We start from the raw sequence: 24,718 nt of genomic DNA, 5'->3' as shown, positions 1-24,718 counted from the left end.
TTTGTTTTTTCAACTGTTCAACTGCTGTCTAATCAGCCAATCATACGGCAGCAATGATGTGTTTTTAGCTCTGCATTAATGGTCTATCCAACCTACTGAAGTTCAAACTGCATATCAGAATGAGGAAGAAGGTTGATTTCAGTGAATCTGAACACAACATGTCAGTATCATATGGACAGGCCTGGGTATTAAAAAAAACCAAAACTGCCCATCTACTGGAATTTTCCCACACAGCCATCTCCAGTGTTTACAGAGAATGGTCAGAAAAAGAGAAAATATTAAGTAAACAGCAGTTCTCTGGGCAAAAATGCATTGTTGATGCCAGAGGGCAGAGGAGAATGGCCAGACCACTTGAGCTGATAGAAAGCAACAGTAACTCAAATATCCACTTGTTACAACCAAGGTATGCAGAAGAGTATTTCTGAAGTGGATTGTGTCAAACCATGAAGCAGATGGGCTGCAGACGTCTAGTACGGTTTCCTGTCAGCAAAGAACAGGAAACTGAGGCTACAATTCACACAGGCTCATCAATATTGAGCAATAGAAGATTGGAAAAACATTACCCAGTCTGATGGATCTCAATTTTGGGGTCAGAATTTTGCATGAACACAAAAGCATGAATCCATCATGCCTTTTATCAACGGTTAGACTGCTGCTGCTGCTGCTGTTAATAGTGTGGGAGATATTTTCTTGACACACTTTGGCCTCTTAGTACCAGCTGAGCATTGTTAACAGGTTACAGTCTACCTGAGTATTGTTGCTGACCATGCCATCCCTTTATCACCACACTATATCCATCTTCTGATGGTTGCTCTCAGCAGGATAACGCGCCATGTCGCAAAGCTCAGATCATCTCCAAATGGTTTCTTGAACATGAGTTCACTGTACTTACATGACCCCACAATCATCCAATAAGAGCACTTTTGGGATATGGTGTATCGTGGACGCGCAGTCGACAAATCTGCAGCAAAATGGACTCAAGCTTCAATTGTGATGTTTCCAGCACTTTGTTAATCTATGCCACAACGATTATGGCAGTTATAAAAGCAAAAGAGGCTCCAAACTGATACTGGCAAGGTGTAACTAATAAATAGTCCAGTGAATGTACGGTTAAGTTTGCAAACCTATAAGTTATTAGTAATAGCAACCCGTGGACTTTTGAGCTTTGAATTTCAGCTTTTATTCCAGTTGTTCACAGATCTTACAATATGTTCCACATGAATATTAATATAGAAGCTGACTTTTCTGATTCTGATAGAAAAAAAATCTTCAATTTCTATGATTGTGTTTGTTTCCAATAAAATATTAAAGTTAACTAAGTCAAACCAAGTTTTAAAAGGTCATTTTTGTTACCCATCTGTTTCATGATCTCAGATCTATCTTTCTGATTTATTATCATCATTATGCAGTAGAAGTCAAGGAAAGGTCTTCATGCTTGATGTCATTCTGAGGCTGATGTAAATGGGATATTGTTCAGTCTCTGTTCTCACTTCAGCTCATGTGCCTGTTGAGTATAAATGATTTGGAGGCATGCTCAGAGTTTCTATTGTATTTGCATAACACTGTGTGGTGACACGGTGCTCCTAGGAACATCTTTGTATTGTCACATGAGAGATGTTTTTAAGTGCCCTTTAAACAGTGCACTCATTCAGCATGCTTTCATGGAAAGAGGTAAACCAACATCCAGAAAAGCTATTGTGTACAATTAAATCTGAACTTAAAAAATGAAAAGAGTTTATCATGGGCAATTATTGTTGGGTCAAACAAAAATTATTTTGGCTTTTATATTCCAGTGTTTCAGATGTTGGTTATTAACTGACTGAAAGCATCTGAGACAAATAAAGAAGTTTTTTTTTTTGTTTCTCCTGGCTTTTAGTTATCAAAACCACTACTTTTTTCACTTCCCTCAACAAATGTTTGCCACAAAACTCCCTTTTTATAAAAGGAAGAAATAATGCTGATTGAAAATTTGTTCTAATAGTGATACAAATATTTATTTAACAGCTTTGGTGCTAATAAAAGGAAGTAAAAGGTTCATATGATAAGATTTATAAAGCTACAAGATTCAGATTAGACTGACACATTTTTTGTAACAGCACCTCAACATAGTGATACGGTATCTCTAACTCTGGCTAGTTTTACAGAGTGCTTTACAACTGTTTCATCCATTTGCAAAAACTACACACTCTCATCCTTGGTGTCAGAGCTACCATAAAGGTCTTCACTAGCGTTAGGGAGCTTGTCCAAGGACATAGCCGTGGCCTTACAATAAGTACACACTAGACCTCCAAAACAAAACAATGAGTTGAATCCAACCATCTTCAACTAAGATCTCCATAATTCATTGAATGATTGTTTCAGATGCAAAATGAATACACAGAATAAATCTGAATATGTGGTTTTCAGGCTCTTATTCATCTTAGAATGTTCAGATGACCCTCTTGGGAAAATAATGCCTCCTATCCAGAGCACCTGTATGTATTTAATTACAGAGCTATATAGGAGATGTTGGTGCCGGTGAATAGCCACCAAAAAATACAACAGATTCACCAGGTTTATGACACTATTGCAAGCAATAACATTAACATTAACACTGCAATATATTATTTACGAGTATCAAGAATATGTTAGCAATTTGTGAAAAAAAAAAGAGAAGGCTTTAAAAAAAAATTTCATGGAAACAATTTGAGAACAACAGTACACCTAGAGACTTTGAAGCCTATTATTATATTTACTATATTTGTATATTTATTGGTAGTTTAGCATACCATAATTAAATGCAGCTTTCACATAATACCACTCTTCCAGCAGAGAGATACATTTTCTATTTGTGAGACTAAGATAAAAGTCGGCTTTTATGACACTACAGCCCCCTTTTTCTGTTTTTCTGTGGATGGGGTCATCTTCAGCTTTTCACCCGATTTTTATCCACATCTCTGCAAATCTGCAGACAGGGAAGGAGGCAACCTTTGGTCCATTCACTGAGATGAACAGTAGGCTTTTGGACTTTAGGAGGAAAATTGGTACAGAGAGTCAATAAATATCTGAAAATGACTCTCCTCTGTAATATGTTTTAAGGCATCATGGATGGCGAGTTCTAAGATTCATGCAGTGAATGACGGCCAGATCTGGATTTATCTTTTCACAGCGGAGTTGTGGCTGCTTCTTTATACCAGCCCATCATCATCAAAGCCAACAAGCTGTAAGCATAACATTCTACTGATATGCCACAGCGGCCCCAGCGCATGACTGCATTTCAACAAGTTGAAATAAGAAGTTGGAGCTTGCACTTTCAAAAGGATGCCTTATGCATGATTAGGCATAAGTTTGACACTGACACTTACTAGTAGTACTTCTAGAATTTTTCTATAAGATTCCTCTTAAATATTACAATCTGCCGCTCCGAGTCCACTTAATAATTCAGCAGAGGCAGGGATATGTAGTGCAAAGTAGTACCCCAGCACCAGAGTGTGCCACAGAAATATAACATCTTTTTATTAATCTTCTTAAAAGAAGTCTGTATTTTCTAACTTGCACGTGATGAGTAGTTGTTTTTGTGTTGTTTTCTTTTCCCTACACATCCAATAGGTGACATGAGTCCAGTATGGACAGATGGAAAGCTGAATGACCTACTTAAATATCAGGGGCTGTTTTCAGTCAGCTGAACTCCAAGTATCATTCAAAAGAAGCTGGAATGTGCTGAAATAGTAAGGGTGTTTGAACAACCCATTTCATGAAATTGCCTATTTACTGAAAGTGGCTATTTATTGATTGTTGTATTGATGACAGAGCATTAGGACATTACTTTTTGTTGTTGTTATTGTTTGTTTTGTTTTGTAGAATTTACTGTATATTCATTCAAAACTGTCTTTTCACACTTGATGTTTATTGTTTGGTTTGACACTCAAAAAGATAGGCAGGAGGCAGGACAAGTCCCTCCCGTATCCAACCCTGTGGCATAGCTCCAGTGACTTTGCATTTGAGATTATTTTTACAGTTGCTGTGGACTGCTGTTGCATCCTCTCTTCCAAAAATTTGTTAGTAAAACCAGCACAAATCAAAACATCTTTCATGCAGTGCAAGTGGCGCTGCACGCAGCACCACGCCTGTGTGAGCGGAGAGCTGCAAAACATCAGATGTTGCAATCCTGCCATGTTTTTCAGCCTTAGGCTAATGCAATTAGTTATCCACTGCTCCATTTACAAAAAAATGTAAATTGTAGGAAACAAGCTCTGACTCTGTTTAAAAATCCTAAAAAATGTTTGTCTTTTGGCAGGCTAAGCTTAAAGGTGTTTTTCAATTTGCATATTTGTTTTGGGTTTTTTTGTTTGTGTGTTTTGTTGTTTTTTCAATTCTCTGTCAGTTCCTTCTCAACAGTTTATCACACTAATGCAACATACTCGTATGGTAGAGTATTGAAGATGAAAACTGGACATTATAACATAATGTCACTACCATATTCTGGATTTTAACTAGTTAGCTTAGACATTCTTCATTAGATCACATGAAATTACAAGATTGTTAAGGTACTGCCCAGTGGAAAATAAGCCACCCCTGTCATGCTCTTAGGTCTTCGACCCAGAATGATCAGTTTTTGGACTTTCAGATTCAGTTTTTTGTTAAATTTTTCACTTTTATACATAGTGTGCTTATTGTTTATATTTTTATGGTTGTGTATTCCTTAGATATTTTCCATTTTTAGTCCTAGTTGTTGTTACTGTTTGTTTATTAGTTCTGTCAGTGTTTTTCTCTGTGATTTCCTTCTGTGTAGTTTCCTTATGTTAAAATGGCTTGATGCATGCATCAATCATCCGGGTAAGGAAATCCCAAAACGTCGATTCAGTTCATCTGGACGTAGCGTTTTCAGTGGGAGAAACCTTTCGTCACTCATCCAAAATGACTTCTTCAGTCTTTAGCTGACTGCAGGTTTCCCCAACCTTTTAAACCACACATTTGCATAATAAGTGAAACTAGCACCACTGGCAAACAATGGGCCGTGAAGTCAGTTTCTTGATCATTAGTATGCAAATTGTCATGACCGTTGATCAACAACCACTGATCCTCACGTTAAAGTTAATTTTATGCCTCAGTTTCCCTTTTTGGTTATTATTACTTACGTCCTGTTTTAGTTTGATAGTTAGTTATCTTCTGTGTCCTATATTTATTTTTTCTTCCTCCTGTGTGATTCTGTGCACCTGTGTCTCGTTTCCTCCCAGCTGTGTCTAATTCCCATTAGCCCTCAGCGTGTGCGAGCATTGAGTACAATCGTTCCTTTGTTCACTGTGTCACTGTCTGTTAACATGCCCTTGTGTGTTCCTTCTTACTGCCCCATGTTGTTTTGTAGTTTTGTACCCTCTGCCTTGACTTTAATAAAGGTTAGTTTTTTGTTTTTTAGCCTCAGTTTGGAGTCTCATGTTTGGGTCATCTTCCTCCAACCTTTGACACCCTCGTGTGTTTTTGTTATCAAAAAGTTCTCAATATAATATCCATATAACAGTGATGCCATGCATTTTTCTAAAGAATAAGTTGTTTTATTTTTAATATTTTACTTGCAATTTGCCAATTATAGTTTTCAGTCAGGTTTTTTTCATAAGGTGCTCCTCCTATTTTTTCTCAGCAATGGATCTAAAGACACACCACCATTATAAACTTACTGCAAGTCATTGTATATATATTATATATCATAACATATAATACATTTAAATGAAAATACCTACTGTACCTGCTGTGGGTTATAATGTGCAAGTGCAATTCCTCTTGCAACTTTATTCTTCTTGGCACAAGTCACAATGACAACATTGTATTGTTATGTGCAAGTCATGCTAACAGTACAAGCACAGATTCGGTGGCCATCACTCAACTAAATTTCTTTTTTGTTTTACTTTACTACCTTACTTCTTTTCTGTTTGGTTTTCTTTTATTTTCCAGTGCTGTGCATATTATTGTGTTTTGGATTCCAAGCATTTCGTTAGTGGTCGAAAGGTTGTAACGCTAACTTAAAAAAATGAGATAAAATTGTCTCCAAGCCTCTTTGGACTGTTGCCAACAGCCACACTGGACAATCACACTTAGGCCAAGGACCACAGTTTTAGAGCCATGACCAAATTATTTACTCACATTAGTCATGTGTGTTTACAACACATCTTTGGGTTCTATACTTTTATTCCTAATAGGAAGATTGGCCGCAGAGAAATCAAGTCTCATTTAGACATGACAGCTTATGGTTGTCATGCGCCACAGAATGACATGTGACCATGACAGCATGACAAAGAAGATTTATTTATAGACCGAAATTACCAGTAATGATACGTTTTGGTCACGCTGTGGTTAGATCAACTCCATGTTTTTATTTTGAATATTGTTTTTCTTGATTGCAGAAGTCAGATTTATTTTAATAGGAAATACTGCAAGCGTCTGTGAGTGTGTGTGCATGTGTGTGTATGTTTGACTATAGCAGCTAGCTGTTGATGCGGTTTCATTAGCAACACATAATTTAAAAAGGAAGCTCCAAAAATATTATTTATTTATTTTTTTAGTTTTGGAATACAAAGTTCTTTTGTTGTTTAGATCACAATTAGTGGTTTACTGTAACCATAACATTGAGTGGTAGATTTGCACTTCTTCGCAATCAGATGAAATAAAAGACACATTAAATATATAGCTGAAAAGCGCTCAGTATTGATATGAAGACAGAATAGTTAATGATTGCTTTTCCAGTCTTCGTCTGTAGGGTAATCAGACAACTTGACATGTACCCTATATATAGCAACAATTCATCCTGCCCCTGTCTTCTGAAGAAAAGGGCAAAATTGTATGTTTTGATTGTTTATCACTTGGCTGACAAGCTCTTTCAGTGTCTTCAGTTAAGTCTGTTTGAAATGTTAGCCATACTGTTGCCCATCATTCAATCTGGTGCCCCAAGCTTGGGTGTCCCCAAGCTCAGAGATGCAAAGGTACTTTTTAATATAGTATCACATATAATAAAATGGCAACTTTAAGCCTTAATATAATTATATAACAGTAGGTATTGGAATGACATACCTGTTCTAATGGTGCAAAACATATATTCTGGGTAAACCCAGGGCATTCATTTAATAAATACTTATATTAAAAAAAAGTCTGCGCTAAATAATTTTATGTTTATAATTTATAACATTTTGCTATGATTGACCTTTAAATGTTGTATTATTACAGTAGGCATAAAAATTTCACAGTTCCCTTTAAGAATTTCTAGTATCTGCTGCTGACAACTTATTTTCCCTTATATGGAGCCGCTGTTTTATTTAAGAGTCCATATCTTCTTCTTCGAAAAAAAAAAAAATATAGTAGACACTCCACTGAAAAATTTAATAATTGTTAGTTGCAGTTTTTAGAGAATTGCTTGTAGCAGTCCCTGTGTAAAAGAGATTTAATAGTCTGCATTGGGAAAATGTGAATATAAATTTTATATGAACATAAAATTCAGAATTGGGATCTGGCCCACCAATTAAAGATATTACACCTGATTAATTACTTATTTTAGTGCCTGGGGTCTTCTCCTCAAACGTACATCTGCATCTACCTTTTGTCTTTATGCAGTCGCAAACAGCCAGGCCTATATGATGCACTCCGTTGTATAGCTGGGTAACAATGGCACCAGCTGTTTCTGCAGACACAAAAAGTTGCGTGTGTGTGTGCTAATATTAATAAACACACACGCGCACACGTATACACACTGGGTGTGTTTTCCAGACGCAGATTCCCGCCCTGCTTCCTATCCGCGGTCAGCCGCTCATACGGTGCCTCCGTTACAGATCTATTCTTATAGCTGACTGAACCCCATCCACGTTGTGTGAAATCGGTGCGACCTCTCCGTCACAACCGACGCCACGCCGACCTCGTGACTGCCAAGACATCTGGCCAATAGTAGCTTGAATTCTACGTCATTCAGTATTTCAAAGTCCAGTCAAAAACGGGTGGGCGGGATTTCCGTGGGCCTGGTATTCACGTTTGGTTGTAAAGGTAAGCCCTGGATGGGATTTTTTTTTTTTTTTTAGTTTTCTTTTTCTTTTATTTAATCTTCACGTTTGAATTTTATATGGTTTTATACGTGCTGGTGTGCTACTGTGTCCGCTAAAATAAACAGTGCTTGCCGGGCAGTGGTCGCCCATTGCTCGCTTGTGTACAGCAGTGTAAAGTATTCTAAGCAAGAGAACAACGGTGATTTCCCTATAGTACAGCAATTGTATATATATTCTGATTAATGACAGTTAAATAGTGGCTTTGACGAGGCACGTTAAAAACTGTCAGGGCACCCTGAAACGTTTTTGTCTCTCTATTACTCCTCTATTGCTAAGTTACACGGTTGTAACTTTGCTTTCTGTAACAATTTAGCCGCCTGTTCCCATAAACAGGGGGTCTATTAAATGCTACTTTAAAAGAAAAATATAAAAATAATTGATGGCTATTTATAGCTAACTCAGATGGATCTCTTTACATCTGTTTTACCGTTCACGGTTAGATGTCTTTACTGAATGCATTCTGCATACTAAACACTGCTGCTTATGGAAACACGCGTGGAGACAAAGCATTTGTTGAAACTTAAAACCCGGGTGAATATGTTGGACTAATCAGTTGTTGTTTACACACTCTTGTGTTACTTTCTAGCTTTTTCCCCGCGTGTGAGCTGACATACTGCTACGCCGAGGAGAACGTGTATCCACCCTACCACACCTCTTCTTCAAGCAAACTCCTCGACTCTTTTGGATGCTATTTGAAACTTGAAATTGTTCTTCAGCCTTTTAAACGGAATGAATTTTGAAAACACATAACTTGGAGAGCCTCTAGTAAAAAGTGTGTTGAAATAGCCCACTGGTGGAGTTTGTCAGCGTTTGAGGACGTCGCATTAGGCGTTTCTGGAAGGGAAATTAACTTAACGCTGCAATGGATCAAGCCAGCGGTGGGGAGGATCCAAATAAGCCCTCTAAAAAGAAATCCAGCGAGGATGAGGGTAAAAACAAAAAGCTGGTAGGTATTCTAATAGCTCACTCGTGTGTAACGTGCGTGGAACTAGGGTGTAAGTCAACTGACACATCCTGTAATCCCAGAAGCAGCCTATTATGTCACACTCAACTTTAGTAAGACCCAGAAAGTTGCACTGCTTTGCAGCTGCAGAAAGTTTCATGTTAGGGCTGTCAAAAAAGAAAAAAGATTTATTATAAATGCTAAGGACAGTCTTCCTTTTTAAAGCTCATGATGAAACCAAGGAGCATTATTCCAGGACAAAGCATATTCTCGATGCAGAACTTCCCTGTTTAGTGCAGGACGAGACACAAACAGTAATTCATGTGCTGTTGTTATGGTTTAATGTAGGGGCTAATAGCAGCTAGAGTTGAGCAAAGAGGTACTGTTTCGCTGAGTGCTTCAATTTTTGAGGCACTCAGTGCATCATGTGATTATTCCTGTCAATACATCTCCTGATAGGTTTTTGAAGAGCATCCTTGTTGTGACAGTTGGGGGTCTTATATTAATATGCACACAAAGCACAAGTTAATTTACTGTATGACTCAGTGTACAGCATGATGTACATGAGGTTTGTGGGGGCGATTTATGAACAGCATGAGTGTGTGCAATTGATAAAACTTGTCCTTAGGCAGCCCTTGGGCAGTGTCTATGAGATAACAACTGAAAACCCATTTAACATTAATTTATCGTCATTACATTGGATGGACTTTGTGCAGTAGTTTATCCAGAGGAAGGATTGTGCTTATTTTTGAAAAGCAGCAAACCCGAATCTACATCATTAAAGCCGTGGTGTCATTAGGCCGGGTCCTGCACGCCATATCTTGCCCTGAAATGACATTGCAAGGTTTGGTGGAAGTTTTGTTTTGGCTTATGTGGAAATGCTTAAACAATCACTTTTGGGTTTTTTTTAGTCATCCTGTTCTTAAAAGTTCCTGGGAGAAACTAATACACTTTTCTGAGGAATTGTGTAAACAGCATCTCTTGCAGGATCCAAAATCTGTAATTCCCTTATTTGGTAAACTGTAGCTACAATCTTTTATTTACCGTCCACAGTGCGATGTTAAATGATAAGTCTAAACTGTAATGCTGAGGGTGTGAAGTGCACGTCAGTGCCTGCGGCACGCAGGCACTGCCTAAGTCAGTGCTTGCAGAAAGCAGCTTGGCTGCCGTTTGATTTTCACGTCTGTTTTTCCACATTTGTGGAAAAAGGGAAAGTTTGGCTGCCATTGAACTTTGTGCAACTTTCTCATGTCACCTCCCAAATCTTCATTATGAGCTCTGTTAGTGTTGCTTTATTTTGTGACTTATTGGCTGGGTAGGTCACAAGTTTAGTTGCAGCCACACTTCCTAAATAGGGAACTGAAAACGGCACAGTTTAGATTGACTAGTGTTTCTGTCTTCACTCAAGCATACTGGAATGATTGAAGGAGAACATTCTGAATGAAATGTCTTTGTTAATGCCTCTGATATTTCTTTAGGTGGTGCTCATTGTTTTTGAGCATTATTGCATGTTTAGCATTTTTTAGTAATTGTCCTAAAACTGAAACACACAAAGGCAATTGCAGGTTGTTTACACCAAAGTTAAGGTAAAGGAAAGAGTGGCCAAAATAACTGCCTGACAGGAAATCCCAAAGTGGGGCGAATTGACATGCACTCCCAGAGCTACTAATGGGTGTTCCTTTAAGAAATCGTTACGACAGCCTTAAACTCTTGACTATCCTGCCTCCCAAGTTTAAGATGTTTGCGAGAGTGCCAGAATGACATCATCAGTCAGTAAATCACTCAAGAAGTCTATGTAAGACCAGTGTTTGGTTTTGTTTTACTAAAAAATTGGTCTCATGGTCAGGCGTGTTCACTGTTGCGCAACTCTCTGAGCACAACAGGCAGAAGCAGAAGGCAGCTTTAAATGCGGCTGTTGCAAAAATACTAACATTAGCTTTAAATTTGAAAGAGGAAGCTGATTATTCTTCCTTGAGTTCAGTTTTGATTTGTCCTCTTGTGTTTATCCCAACTTTTTAGCTGTCCACAGTCATGTATATACGCTAAATTATACAAATGCAGCTGTTTAAAGGGCTAATGCAACAAAAGTGCAAGCGCTATGCAACTAAATCTCTAAATTTTACTACACATATGCAGGGTTGTGTTGTGACATTTTTGGCATGTAGTGCAGGCTGTGTGGATGTGGAACAGACTTGAGGGAGGGGTAATACCGGCTGTAAACAGTATCAAAGTACTGGTTTCATAATCACACCTAGCGCTGCTAAAGAGCACTGTCCCATGTGCTTTGGTGATAAGAAAATGCAGAAACTGGCGTGGTTTGGTCAATGCAAAGTCAAATTAGTCTTTAGAGGAAAAACACTGAAAGCTGTGTGTTTGTTTAACAAGTCACTGGGCAGCATTACATCACGGCAGCACCATTTGGGCTATGGGCCCAGGGTGTAGATACTCAGCATAGCCAAGGACATTACAACAGCACTGCAGTCTTTTGGGTCATAACTCAAATTTTCAATAGTTCCCAGCTTCTCTTTGTTATAATGTCCTTGTCTTGAAGTTTTGCAAAAGTATGACATCCAGGAGAACAGCCAGATGGAATGGGCTCTTTAGTAAAAGGAATTCAGAGGAGCTGGTTTGACCGAGAGGGAGAGAACTGTTACTCCTTTTGAATTCCAGATTAAAAGATGATCTCATAGTGTAGTAACACAGAGGAAGGAAGCATCACATTGCATAAATATAATGATAACACTGAGACGTTATATATTAGGATTAGGAATGTGGGAACCAATAACTGGGAACCAGTTCTCAGTTATATATATATGTATATTGTAGTAGACTTAGGCACATGCATGCCTTTCTTTATTCTACACTGTGTGAAAACTCAGCAATAAGCTACGGTATTGAATATCAATATTTTTCACTATACTTTATCAAAGTTAGACCAACATTGTGGCAAGACTATGCTGAAGTACTCAGTATATTTATCAAATGCTTTAGCTCTGGTGGCTCTGTGGTGTAGTGGTTTACACGTTCGCCAAACAAGCAGAAGACCCAGTTTGATGTTTCGAGGAGACACAAATCCCTTGGAGATTGCACTAAGAAGTGCTTTCAGTGTGGTTGGGGTGACCCCTTGTGAATAAAGTCTGATTTAGAGTTATGTAGGAAGTCTTTATAGAGCCTACAATGAATCTGCATAAGTGACTGGGATCAGCCAGCTTTTTTGTTTGTTCTGGTGCGTTATGTGTCATTTCCAGGTGTTTTTGTGTGGGGCTATTGTAAGATACAACGATTTTAAAATTTCTGCTCAACAATCAAAGTGCTGATGATCAAACTTTCCAATTTGTCAATACACAGTATAAGATCCAATCTTCTTTATTGCCTGCAGGCTTGACAGGTAATGTAATGATGTATACAATTTGTACTTGTTTCTTTCTATAAGAAAATTGTTTATAGTATTCAGAATCTCAAACATCATTTGTTCCTGTTTGCACCGCAGAGCAAACTGGTCAATAGTTTGCTTTGTAGTACTGTGATAAGCATCTTCTCCTTAACCTAATTAATTTATAATACACATCGATTGCAAATTGGTGAAATGGTTGGTTGGGAGTAAAGTGGTTTAAGCTTTAAAGAACATGCATGTCTGTACGGCAATTTGTTTAGATATGAAATGTGAAGGATACAAGGATAGTAGGGGTGCAACGATACATAAAAATTCACGGTTCGGTTCGGTTCGATACTTTGGTGTCACAGTTCGATATTTTCTCAATACAAAAAAATGTTCATGCCTTTTTAATTTATCATTTATTAAAATTATAAATATATATTTTAACTCAAAAGTAGTTTTTAAATTTAATGTTGCTGAAACAACAAAATAAAAAAAAAATCTATCTGATCGAGAAATCACTCATCTTTGGAAAAGAGAGTTTATTACAGAGAAATGGCTCTTTCCAAAATAAAAGCTATACTATACGCTTCTTCTGGGGTATACTCTCAGCAGCATATTAAACATATCAGGTCTGATTCCATAAGGAGAATCATGTGCTAACGGCTGTCTAAATGACTCGGGTAAAGTTTGTAGCATGCGTGCTTGTTGTTTTTGTCTGCTTCCACTTGTCTTTGCACTAGGATGATGTCGGAGTAAATGGTGTGTTCCCACTAGTGCTGTCAGCGTTAATCTCGTTAAAATGACGTTAACGGCATAACACAGCAAATCTCCCTTAACGACTTACCGCGGATCGCCCCATGCGTGGGGCTGGACGGTGTCAACACGTTAACAAGCAAACTGCGCTAACGCAGTAGTTCCCACCAATGTAATTGAGCCTTGCGTGGCACATCCAACATGCTGTTTTACTCTTGTCCATCAGGGTCATGCTTCACATGAAAATCAAAATAGTTCCAAATGCCAGATCTGAATGAGGGTGGGGAAGGTTCAATTTCGGGTAGCGTTGAGGCAGTTGCCATGTTGCAACGAGCTTAGCTTCTGTCTTGCTAGCTTGCACTGCGCTCAGTGGATCTGCGCTCGACAGTGCAGCCTAGGCGGAGTAGTGGAACGCAGATCCACTGAGCTCTCAACACAGACAGCATTGTCAGAAGAAAAGTTGATAAAAATTGCTCACACATATGCGTACCGAACCGAAAGCACTGTATCGAACGGTTCAATACCGATACATGTATTGTTGCACCCCTAAAGGGAAAAAAAAATTTAAAAAAGGATCCTATTTGTTTTATGTTGGCTTCGAGCCTATGAATTAATTCTGAGTTATTATTCCATGTTATCAGATGCACTTTTGCTCTGCTTCCTTTTTTCTTTTGACAGTTGGTTTCTGTTGCAGCATGAGCCTGCCAGATTGTTTCATTATTTGTGGTTCATAAGCTGAACTAAAATCAGAAACACTCATTAACTATGTTTTGGGAAATATTGCATGTTATTAGTCCATTTAAGTGTTGTTAAAATAAGTTTTAAAAATTTGGCAGACATACTGTTAGTGCATGGTAAACGGTGGTTTTTGAAGATAAAGGGCATTTGTGGAAAACAGTTTCTGTAACTCTCTAAAAGTGTGCAGATATAAGTAATTTTAGTGGCTTCAGATTATATTGCAAAACTATGTCCGATTTAGTGAGACCAATTCCTATTTCAGATGCATCCATTTAATTTTTTTTTACACCACCAGGATTTATAATACATCGTGGTTGCACATTGAAGCAAAGCATGCAGATTATGTGTCATGTGTCAACATGGAGAATTCTAATTAATGTGGGTGGAGAAACTAGTTGGAGAAGCTGGACAATGTGGAAAGGCGTATTTAAAGAAAAAACAAGTGTTCAAAACGATAATGTCACATTCATGCTGAAAGGCATTTATATTCAAGGTAAAAAACAAAAAACAAAATTCTACTATTGTGAGAAATGAGATAATAATGATCACATAAGTAAGGATTGGCCTGGTTATTGTGAATAAGGTGACAAATGAAAGTGTGGAGTATTTGCAGGAAATATGGAACAGAGAGGCCGGATGTCATGACACAGCCACAAGGCACTGGGCAGTGAAAGAGGTTTATTAAAAAAGCAGCAACAAAAACCCCCCACAAAAAAACAAAAACTTGATACCAGTATTGTAAATGTGTAGCAGGGATCTGTAGGGTCACACTGAAGCTGGTTCTATGCTAGTGTTAACCAGTTTGCTGTTAGCTGCAAGTGGAGTGCAAGCCATATTCTACTCCTGATAGCAAGGATAGCAGTGTTACTGTATCATAGCAGGGCTCGCAAAATTTCAAAATCCCTGGTAGCCCTTTGTGCAGGGACTCTTCAGTTTTTGGTAGCCCAAAATAAATTTAAGTAGCCCGAATAAAAAAGAGCAATTTTTTGATTGATGTTTTGTTTCCTGTTTTGTTTCCGTTACAATATTATACATTAAAGTATAATGGAAACAAAACATTAATCAAAAAATTGTTGAAACACAAATTACAACATTGTATAAAAATTACAATCATCAACTCAAATACTTGGTTCTAATTGAACAGAAATTTCTATGAACTTGTAAGAATTGTGTAGGACTTGAATCAGTCTGTGTCAGATCCTGAATTTGAAATTTCCACTGAAGTCACGGGTAAGAGGCAAGTGGAACCAAGATCTAGGCCATTTGCTTTTTGAAGTTTGCAAAGACTGCTAAATTTTGCCAGTGGTAGTTCACTCTTTGCAACATAGTAGCTGTTCTAAACAGATTTTTCAGGTTCATTTTTAGTATGTTATTTGCAATTGGTGTTTGTTCCAGGAAAGATATTGCAGACTTAGCAATAATGCATTTCTTGCATTTCTCATGGGTTCTAATGGGGGCCTTTCTTAAAATTACTGGTCCCAGTAACAAAGACGCTTGTCGACTCAGAAATCGAGGGAAAACCAACAACACACCCGGCAGAACATTATGTTATTTACACGGGTGCACATAAGTGGTCCGCATGTGCGCATTCGCTGTCAAAATAAAAGAGGTGGAGGAACACCAAAGTAATTGCTTAAAGGAGCTTGCTTCTTCGACATCTTTAAGAGTTCTAAACAAATGTCTGTCCTCCTCCAGAAAATCTTATGTACGCAAACACGCGTTGCAACTTCTTATCTTGTGCGCGTTTTTTATTTTGACAGCGAATGCGCACCTGCGGGCCACTTATGGGCACCCCTGGTTATTTAGCTTGTCATTTTGCAACCACAGAAATTATTTTGTCCATGAAACCATAAAGTTGCACTTTATTTTTGCCTTATAGTCTGATTTGTCATAACTTTTCCGTTTTGTGGTAAGCTTTACTTTGGCTGTCACTTCTTCACCCTGACCTGTCTTATTTGGCTCAGCAGAACTAAAATATATATCCTGCTGCTTTTACACAGGCACTCACATAACGCTCAGCGATTCTCTGCGCGATCAACCTCTCACATGTTTAAGCTTGCTGTGGGAGATTTCACTTGTCATGTTTGCATAGTAAGCTAACGATTGATAAGACGATGTCAGAGGAATTGGTGCGCAAATTATCGTCACTCACCAATCAGTGCTGTCGCTCTCTATACACAGTTCGCGCGATTGCAAAGTGAAAGCAAAAAACAAGCGCAAATTCAAACGCAATTTCAATATGTCACATATTGACAGTGGCTCACCGATGCCAATGACATAATTACCCAGCTACATTTCCGAAAGAATGCAAAAGCATTGACATATATTTTTCCTTCCTATGATAGCCCGATGGGCAGGGCAGAGATAGATTTTGGTAGCCCGACTGGAAAAATCGCTAGCCCCGGGACGTCGGGTTAGCGATTTTGCGAGCCCTGCATAGATTTGGTCTCAGAAGCATTACTGTCATGAAAATAGGCTGCCAGTTTTAGTCAGGTGTACTAGTAATTAATTGTATTTTTTTTTATATCTGTACTTTTTATGTTGTGACATATCAAACTGTCTGGTGTATAATAATATATATTGAATAGCTATGTGGACAGCTAGGAAATTGATTATTATTGCATTAGGCTAAGTTGAAGCTAGGTAACTTTACTGGCCCCAGAAACCGTCAGCATCATCATCTAGTGGTTTCTTATGTGCTTCATTTAGTTAAATGGAGTTTATTTTATTCTATTTTAATCATTAACCTCTTCAATTTCAGACCTCTGATGTCGAGATCGTTCTGCTGCATGATCCCACATGTGTTTTAGTTGCCTGTAATAACAGACAACAGATAGCCTGTACTGTGTATAGAAACTGGAGACGGGAAACAAGCGCATACTTTAGTAATGGATAAAGCTCATACTGCTAACGCTGCTGATAGTACCACATCATGAAGCATACTTTGAATTACGTTTTTGTTTTGTTTTTTTGTGTCATTTGATGCATCTGACATTTTGATACGTGAGGGAAGCCTCGGAAATCATTTTAGGTCATGTTGGCATGTGGTGAACACAAGCTGTCAGCTTGTCACACACTTGAGCCATTTACAGTGCTGTGGTAAAATATATTAACATTTTTCTTTATATTTTGCAAGGAAAATGAGAAATGGGTGCAGCAACTTATTGAAAAGATTACAAAAATGCATCTAAATACGATGCGTAAGGCAAAACCAGAGTTTGTACAATTCTGATGATCTTGAAAGTCAATATATACACTATAACAAAGCTTATTCATGCAAACAGCTTAACTCTCTTGTAATTTCTTTAAGGAGTCTAAGATTTTTTTTGTTCTATGTCAAGATGTTTCCACGCTGCTTAAATAATCCAGAGATCCAAGCTCTGAGGATGTCAATCCATGACTGATAGTTTTTCGGTTTGCTTACACAGATTTGGTAGTGTGTTTGAGATCATCGTCATGCTGAGAAATGTAGGCATTTCCAATCAGATGCTTTCCATGTGGTATTGGACAGAGGGACAAAATCTGATGGTATTTTCCTGCATTCATAATTGCATCAGTCTTAACAAGAACACTGGCTGAAATCCAGCCTCAAATCATGACTGAGCCTCCACCGTGTTTTACAGATAGCTATAGACACTCACTGTTGTAGCTCCTTCCTGCTTTTCTCTGTACATACTGATGACAGTTTCAACCACAGATTTTAAATTTCATCACTTCATAAGAGCTGTTGCCACAGTTGATTGCTTATGTAATCTATCTTATCTCAGCTTTTCTCCCAACTTTCATTTTTTAAGAATTGCTCCTTGACAGTCAGCCATCCACTGAGACTATTTCTTTTGAGCCTATGGCAAAAAGTAGATCTTGGCTGGATATTTATCCATTTCTTAAGAAAAATGTCCAGCTACTGTTCTTTAGGTCAGCCATTTTTTCCTCCAATTGTCCAGTTTCTTCAAGCATTTTAAGGATTCGGCCAAAGAAATGCAAACAAATTATACATTTTAGGAATAGGCTGACTCAAAGCTCAGTGTTAAATGGCCTAAAGAAACAAATAAACATTGCAAGGAAATTGATCAGATATAATGACTGGGCTGGGATCAGTGCAAAAAGTAGCCAAAGCAAAATTTAGACCTTCAAGAAAGCTTGGAGAACTATTGCTCTACTTAAAGACATTAGAAGACTGTCTAGCTGCTTGGAAGCAAAGAAATGAGGGGGACACAATACTGTACGTATGCCCTGTATTTTATTTTGCCAGTCTTGACAAGATTTTTGTCATACTAACTTTCTTGTTTATATTTTTTACATACTCTGTTATTATATTAACATGACTGGCATTGTGTTTGGGGGGGGGGGGCATGTGAGCAACAGCAGGAAACAGACCACATGTGAGTCTTTTAATGACATTCAGGAAGTTTGAGAGAGGAAGTGGTGATGAATGCTTTAGTCACACAGTGGAAGAAACACATTCACTCCTTTAAAGTCCCCCTCTGTTATGAGCCTTATTCACATGTATCAGTGGATGAGATCTGAGACATGAAAATAGGAAATTTGTTTTTTGGCTGCCTCAGTTATTTAATAAAAACCATGTATGACATGCATATATGTCATGTCCATGTATGCATGAATCATACTTGGGATTTGCTTTTTCGACAGTTAGGATGATGAGTAGATTGCATGTTCTGACAGAGCTTCCACTGAGCTTGATGTAGGCCTAATGAAAGAAGTTTCTTTACATTTTGCATGTTGTTGGACCAACATCCAGTTAATAATGTAGAAAACACAATGTGGAGAGGCTGAAGTGTATTTTAATTTAATTTAATTTTTTTTAAATGAACCTCATGTGATAAAGGATGGTCAGTGAAGGGAGGTCAGTGCTAGTCAAGTGCCCAGTGCATGTCAAGTGAGAAAGGCTTAACATGGGTGTGTCATGAATGAGTCAACATTTAAAATACAGTGGTAGAATTGAATGTTACCGATATAGTCACTCCTGTGACATTTATAAAAGCATATTATTGGGCGCACCGGGACTATCATTTTAAACATTTTGCTGCCTGGCTCTGGTGTTACGTACAGTTTCATTACACACCATTTAGTCAACAGCCTGCAGATAAAAACAAGGTCATGGTTCACATGTTTTTGCACTTGTCAGCAATTAGGGAAAACAACTGCTATAGCAGGTGTGAACATGGCATGTTTTAAGCTGAATTTCAGAGGAAAACGTCTGCTGTAAAATTCCTCTCGCAGTTGGAAAAAAATGTTTGCCAGATCAGGTTAATTTCAGTAGATTTTAAAATACAAATAACACTTTATGTGATGTTATGAACAGTGTGAAAAGATCTCCTTCTTTTCTTACAAACCTCAGCTCTTATAATGACCACATATCTTGCCACCTTCAAGGATACAGTAAGAATGTGCTTTCAAAAGAGATGGAGATAACCCGAGGGCAGTACTGTGCTCGTCCCCAGTCACATGGTCAGACCATCCATTGTGGAGCCATTCAAATCTTAGCTGTACTAGCTTTTGTGTGCTTCCTCTTTTCAGTATCTGTTTTGGGAAACTAAGCAGTACCAGCACTTTCATGAGACTAATAAGGCTACCACAAACTCACACACTTTTAAAGTCACTCATAGAAACGTGCTGCATTCCATTTTTAAATTAACTGCGTTTTTTCAAACCTAAATAAAATAAGGCAAAGTTACCTACGTCAATATTAAACACTGAGGGAGAAGTGTTTATGTCAGTTCTTTTTTAGGAGAGCAACCTTATTTTATGAGCTCGATTGAATCGTTACTTCATTTTATTGAGATGACAAATGTGTCATTCTGCTCTATGCCTATAATATGTTTTTCTGTTATGTATAAAAGGCTGTCTTTCGTTGTGTGTGTTTTTGTCTTTCCGTGTGTGTGTATGCTTGTGGCAGTGCCTACAGTAATGACACTATGTAGTCAGAAGGAGTATAGGAGTCAGAATCTTTCAGATTTGACAAGTGTTTTAATATAGGTATTTCTGTTGTTACGATGTACCACTTCATATGCGCTCTCTCTCAGTCTGACTGAAAATAAAACACTGATTCACTTCTCACACTGAGCCACTTGTAAATTTGCTCACAAGTCTAGATAGACATGCTTTGTGGCAGTGAAATCTTTTTTATTTGTCTTGTCAAGCTATTTTTTATTAATCTTTTTGTTAGTTATGATATTGTTAGTCTGTAAAAATTAGACTATTTCAAATTCAGTTTCCCTTAGTGACATCTTCAAATTGCTAGTTTTTATCAAAGTAGCAATTCTCTGAATTCCTTCAATACATCTCTCAATAAGCTCCTTAGCTGTGTAAAACTGACTGATGTTAATAGACCTGCTGTAGATATTAATCTCCAAAGATGTTCAGAGATTTCAAAAATCTCTCAGGGAAGTGTCGGAACCGCTAAGATAGAAAATATGTAGTTTAAATAATAATCACACTCAAGGCTATAGAGCAGATGTTTATTGTCATTTAAAGATTCAGAAAGAATTATTGGAATATTGTGAGTGGAAAAGCATGATGAGGGAACTTGTATTTCTATGTGACAGCTACATTCAGTATGATAGTAAATGTGTTCTAATTGAAATATAAGTCACATTGATTGCCAGGTTTAAATTGTATCTCAGTGTGTCTTTTTTGCCTCTTTTCTCCACCTCCGTGCTTTGCTTGAAAACATTATCCTCCCTGTGCAAACATATGCAAAACCTTGATAGATACCGTCAAACAGAATACGTGCGCACTGAGAAATCTTTTGCAGTAGCTTAGGCAGTGTTTTGCATTACCTCTGTGTTTGCAACAGCAGTGATTGAGAAGCCATTGTAACAGGATTTATTTAGATGAATTAATTTGTTTTGACTTGGTCTAATTCAGTTACACGGACCGTATTCTGTGTGTCTGATGCTACTCCTTTCAAATTGATCAGTACATTGGTAGTGCAGCAGATCTTATCAGATTACACAAAGACAAATTATGTAATTTTGTTGTTTGATATAACAACGACGAGCAAGCGTTACTCTCCGATGTAGTGTGACAGTTTTGTGGTGCTTTGTTTTTCTTTGGAGGAAAGCAGCTTTTTAGCATAATCCACACAGTATCTCTAGATGAATGGTTTTTGAGTGGGAGCTCTAGTGTACTCTTTTGAAATGTTGAGGAGCAGCAGACCAAATTTGAACGGCCTTTATACTGACATTTAGAACAGGTCAATATTCTCCTCATGTTTTTAACTGTGGTTTGACAATGACCACAGACATGTAACTGTGGCTATCTGTGTATAATCTGCAGTGTTCAGACAGGTGTACTATGTTGACGTACAGGTTTCTGAATGCTTTACTGAATTGAGGTCATCACTGACTGAGGCTGCTAAGCTGCTGTGTTTTGATAATGATGCGTTCACAATAATTCATTTCTTACTTGGACACAAAATTAAGATAAGTATGTATTTTAAGTAATGCAATTGTTACACCGACATATTTCTTGCTTGTCAATACTTAGGATATAGGAGCAAGCTGATAACTCATATAAATTTAATTTTATTTACATAATGTGAAACCACAACAGTTGCCTCAATGTGCTTTATATTGTAAAAAAAAACACCCTCTATATTAATAAAGAGATAAAATATTTTCTTTTTGACCAAAAAATATTTTTCTGTTGACAATAACTTTGTTAATTTTAATTTTCTGAATAAGCAACAGAAGTTAAACAAATGAGCACCTAATAAAACACAGGGTTTGTTTTTTTTTGCTGTGCTACTGATGCTTACTTGCTAGCATTCAAGGCTAATTATACAATTTTCACAGCTTTCTTAAAGTCTCTTTTATCAGCTTTGATTTTATTTCCCCAAAATTTAAATTTTGCTTGCTGAAAATCAGGAATCGTTGCTAAAATCTAATAGAATGTAGATGAACAGAGCATCTGATTAAACAGGGACACGAGGTAGTTTAATGAATTTACCAAGAACTGTCAGAAGCACTTTGTGTTACAGGCCTTACTGCCAACAATGGCTATCTCACAGTAATTCTTTTTTATTATTAGAACTAATTAAAGTAAAAGCTAATTTCCTTCTAAACCCATTTTACAGTGGCATCGTGGCTACTGATTTTATAGTGATAGTTCCAGTGAGTGAGTTAAAATGACATCACGCAGATGGTCTTGTTTAATTGGTTGAGTATAACAAGCGTTGCTATTTAAAAGATATGCAATTATAGTCACTTTGAAACAAAACTAGTCTTTTGTCCAGCCTGGAAAAGAAACGTATTTCTTCTTCCAATGGTGATATTTTATATCTTTACACGAATTAATGTAATACTAACATTAATTGTAGTTTGTAATATTAATTTTAACATTTATTGTAGGAAATATGCATACTTGTATGGTTTTGTGTCCCCAAATTGGTTCTCAAGTTGTGGGATATTGCTTTGTGTTTTCATTTTTAAGGATCTGCATGGACTCATAATCATATTTGATTAAGGAGGGACCCAGAGCTAATTTGATTAGGTTATTTAGAGAAATATGTGTTTGGTAATAAACATTTATTATGATGAAAAAGTTTACTTTAATAAGCGGGAGAAGCCCAGAGGACATGCAAGCTTAATTGTTAGATGTTAAATTGCAATGTTGCGATGTTGCCATGATAATGGGCAAGGAAAGGCCCTCAAGTCAAGGCAATTAACCAAACAGTGGTTTGATTGTTGTTAAATTGATTAGAAAATGTTTAAGTACTCCATTTGAAAATTAGCTATTGTTTCACACAGTTTTAGGCTGCTAGAGAATGCTGGGCTTAATGATACATACGTACTGAGTTACAAATGAGAAAAGTTGTTGCTCGGGTTAAATTATTAGCGTTACACATGTTGTGAAGTGTCATGCTGCCTTTTTAAAAGCAATAAAGGCTTTCACAATACCGAAACAAATACCTGGACATCCCCAGCAGAACCCTCTATATGTAACACTGCCTGTGTTATTTTAACTTGAAAAAACAGCTTAGGTAACACTGCACATCGAGACTGACACTTTGTTCTTTCTAGTCAATAGCTTTATCTCCCAACTGTTGATCAGTTGTAGCCGACAAAACTAGTGATAGATATGGCAGTTTGAGTGTCTGCTCTGTGTTGCCCAGAGCGACAGCCAATGAAGATACACAGAGGGAGGTGCAGGTTAGCGCCAATCTGTTTGCTCGCCCCAGCATCAGTAGTTTCCTGATTAGAATAGTGGAGAAATCCGCGGCTGGAGGCAGGCTTTATGGCCATCGCTACCCCACATCTCCCCACTCATTAGTACTTTACAGCCTAGCGCCACAGCATATGGCAGTGTTGCTACTGATTCCCATTTGAGGTGTGTTTCAAATGGCTGTCCCTTGCCGAGCCACAAGCCTTTGGCAGTAGCCATTCTTAGTGTGTCTGAGATGAAGATAAATATCTGGATTAGGAGAAGTGGTTGAATTTTTTTGGGCCACTGTCACTACAAAGGATGCTCTTCAGAACACAAATTACAGGAATAAAAGAAGCTTTTGGTGTTTAATTGTGTCATGCTGTAACAACATTCCCTGGGAAAATTTATTATTTTGGGAATACACAAAACTTTAACCTAGCAGTGCTAACTTGCATGTTATTGGGTTTTTCTGGTTTTTTTTTAAACTGATGTAGATGTGTTTGATTATGGGTGCTTTCTGATGGACCTCATTTGTGTGCTTGTATTTGTCGTGTTCATTCTTGAACACAAACGCTTTTACTTTTACCTTATTGTCTGGGATCATCAAGTGTTACCATATCCTGCATATGCACATGTACAGTATTTGGGATTTGCTCAAGACAGGAATGAGCTATTGCCCTCTGTGGTACCAAGACAATTTGCACATGTGTTTTATGTATTCTCTAATGTATGCAAGCATTATTAAAAATTTAATTTGGTATCTCAGAGGGAAATGCAACACCATTTTCTACTCTGTGATACCAAAGAGAGAGAAGAAAACGCTGCGGTATCCAGGGGACACTGTACATGTGAAAACACTTGAGATGGGACGTGCACTTGCCAGTGTTGTCGTTTTCTGTTGGATTGTTTTTCACACTGTACCCTCCCTCCAACAGAACATACACATAAAAACATTGGCTGATGATATGGTAAGGTGCTTGGTTTAATTTTGGTGTGATTAGTTTTGTTTTACATCCTCTCACGTTTTCTAATAGCTGCATGGGACTTTTAACTGAAGTATATGGATGGATCAAATGTGCCAGAAGCAAATTGTATATGAGTTACATCATGTGGTAAAATGATACAGTGGGTTTCTACACATTAGCAAATAATGATAAGTCTGTCCGCAGTAGCGCTCTCTAAAGCTGTGCCGTGAAAGACATTTTTTATTGTAGTGCACTCTGCACCAACAAAGTCTGTTTGCCTAAATTTTTCATTATGAACATAACTTAGCCCTCAGCATCTCTGCTTTTGTAAGCAGGTCATAGATCATTTAGTGTGCAATTATTAGTAGCACTTCTGATTAGATGGTTTTACCTTGGGCCTTTTTAATATCTTTAGTTAACAAATAGCCCGACGCATGTAGTATTACATGAGTTTTGGGATGTACAGCCAACATATTATTATTACATACTACTGCTGCAATAATCAGCTTTCAGTATGTTTGATCCATCCGGTAATACTTCAGTAAACTGACATTTGCAACATCATGTATGTCATCATTATATGTCTGTCTGTTAATTTCATTTATATCTGTTCATTCATCCAGCATGTTCTCTCCCTTTGATAATACTAACAGTGACTGGTTGCATGCAGTTCATATACTTTTCTGCTTTTACACTTAATGTTACTGCATTC

The 24,718-nt window shown here is 37.6% G+C and overlaps 1 protein-coding gene across 8 annotated transcripts in view; it reads left to right on the top strand.

The window, feature by feature from the left end:
* The first annotated feature begins 7,845 nt into the window (after positions 1-7,845).
* diaph2 (diaphanous-related formin 2) overlaps positions 7,846-24,718 on the top strand; it is a 364,160-nt gene continuing 347,287 nt past the window's right edge. For 2 of the 8 annotated variants that reach the window (XM_084951486.1, XM_084951520.1), the window contains exons 1-3: positions 7,846-8,001; positions 8,647-9,006; positions 23,977-24,009. In XM_084951486.1, the coding sequence (XP_084807612.1) occupies positions 8,923-9,006; positions 23,977-24,009 (117 nt within the window). In that variant the 5' untranslated portion in view covers positions 7,846-8,001; positions 8,647-8,922. Of the gene's footprint in view, positions 8,002-8,087; positions 8,200-8,646; positions 9,007-23,976; positions 24,010-24,718 lie in introns of those variants that run through there. The other 6 variants (XM_084951479.1, XM_084951460.1, XM_084951511.1 and 3 more) reach the window with 5 other exon arrangements.

Source organism: Perissodus microlepis, chromosome 2 (genome assembly GCF_051167445.1).
Source record: "Perissodus microlepis isolate ML-2025 ecotype Zambia chromosome 2, ASM5116744v1, whole genome shotgun sequence".
In the NCBI taxonomy this organism is placed as follows: Eukaryota; Metazoa; Chordata; class Actinopteri; order Cichliformes; family Cichlidae; genus Perissodus; species Perissodus microlepis.
The sequence above is the reverse complement of the archived record's forward strand: the minus strand, read 5'-3'. Positions and strand labels throughout refer to the sequence as shown.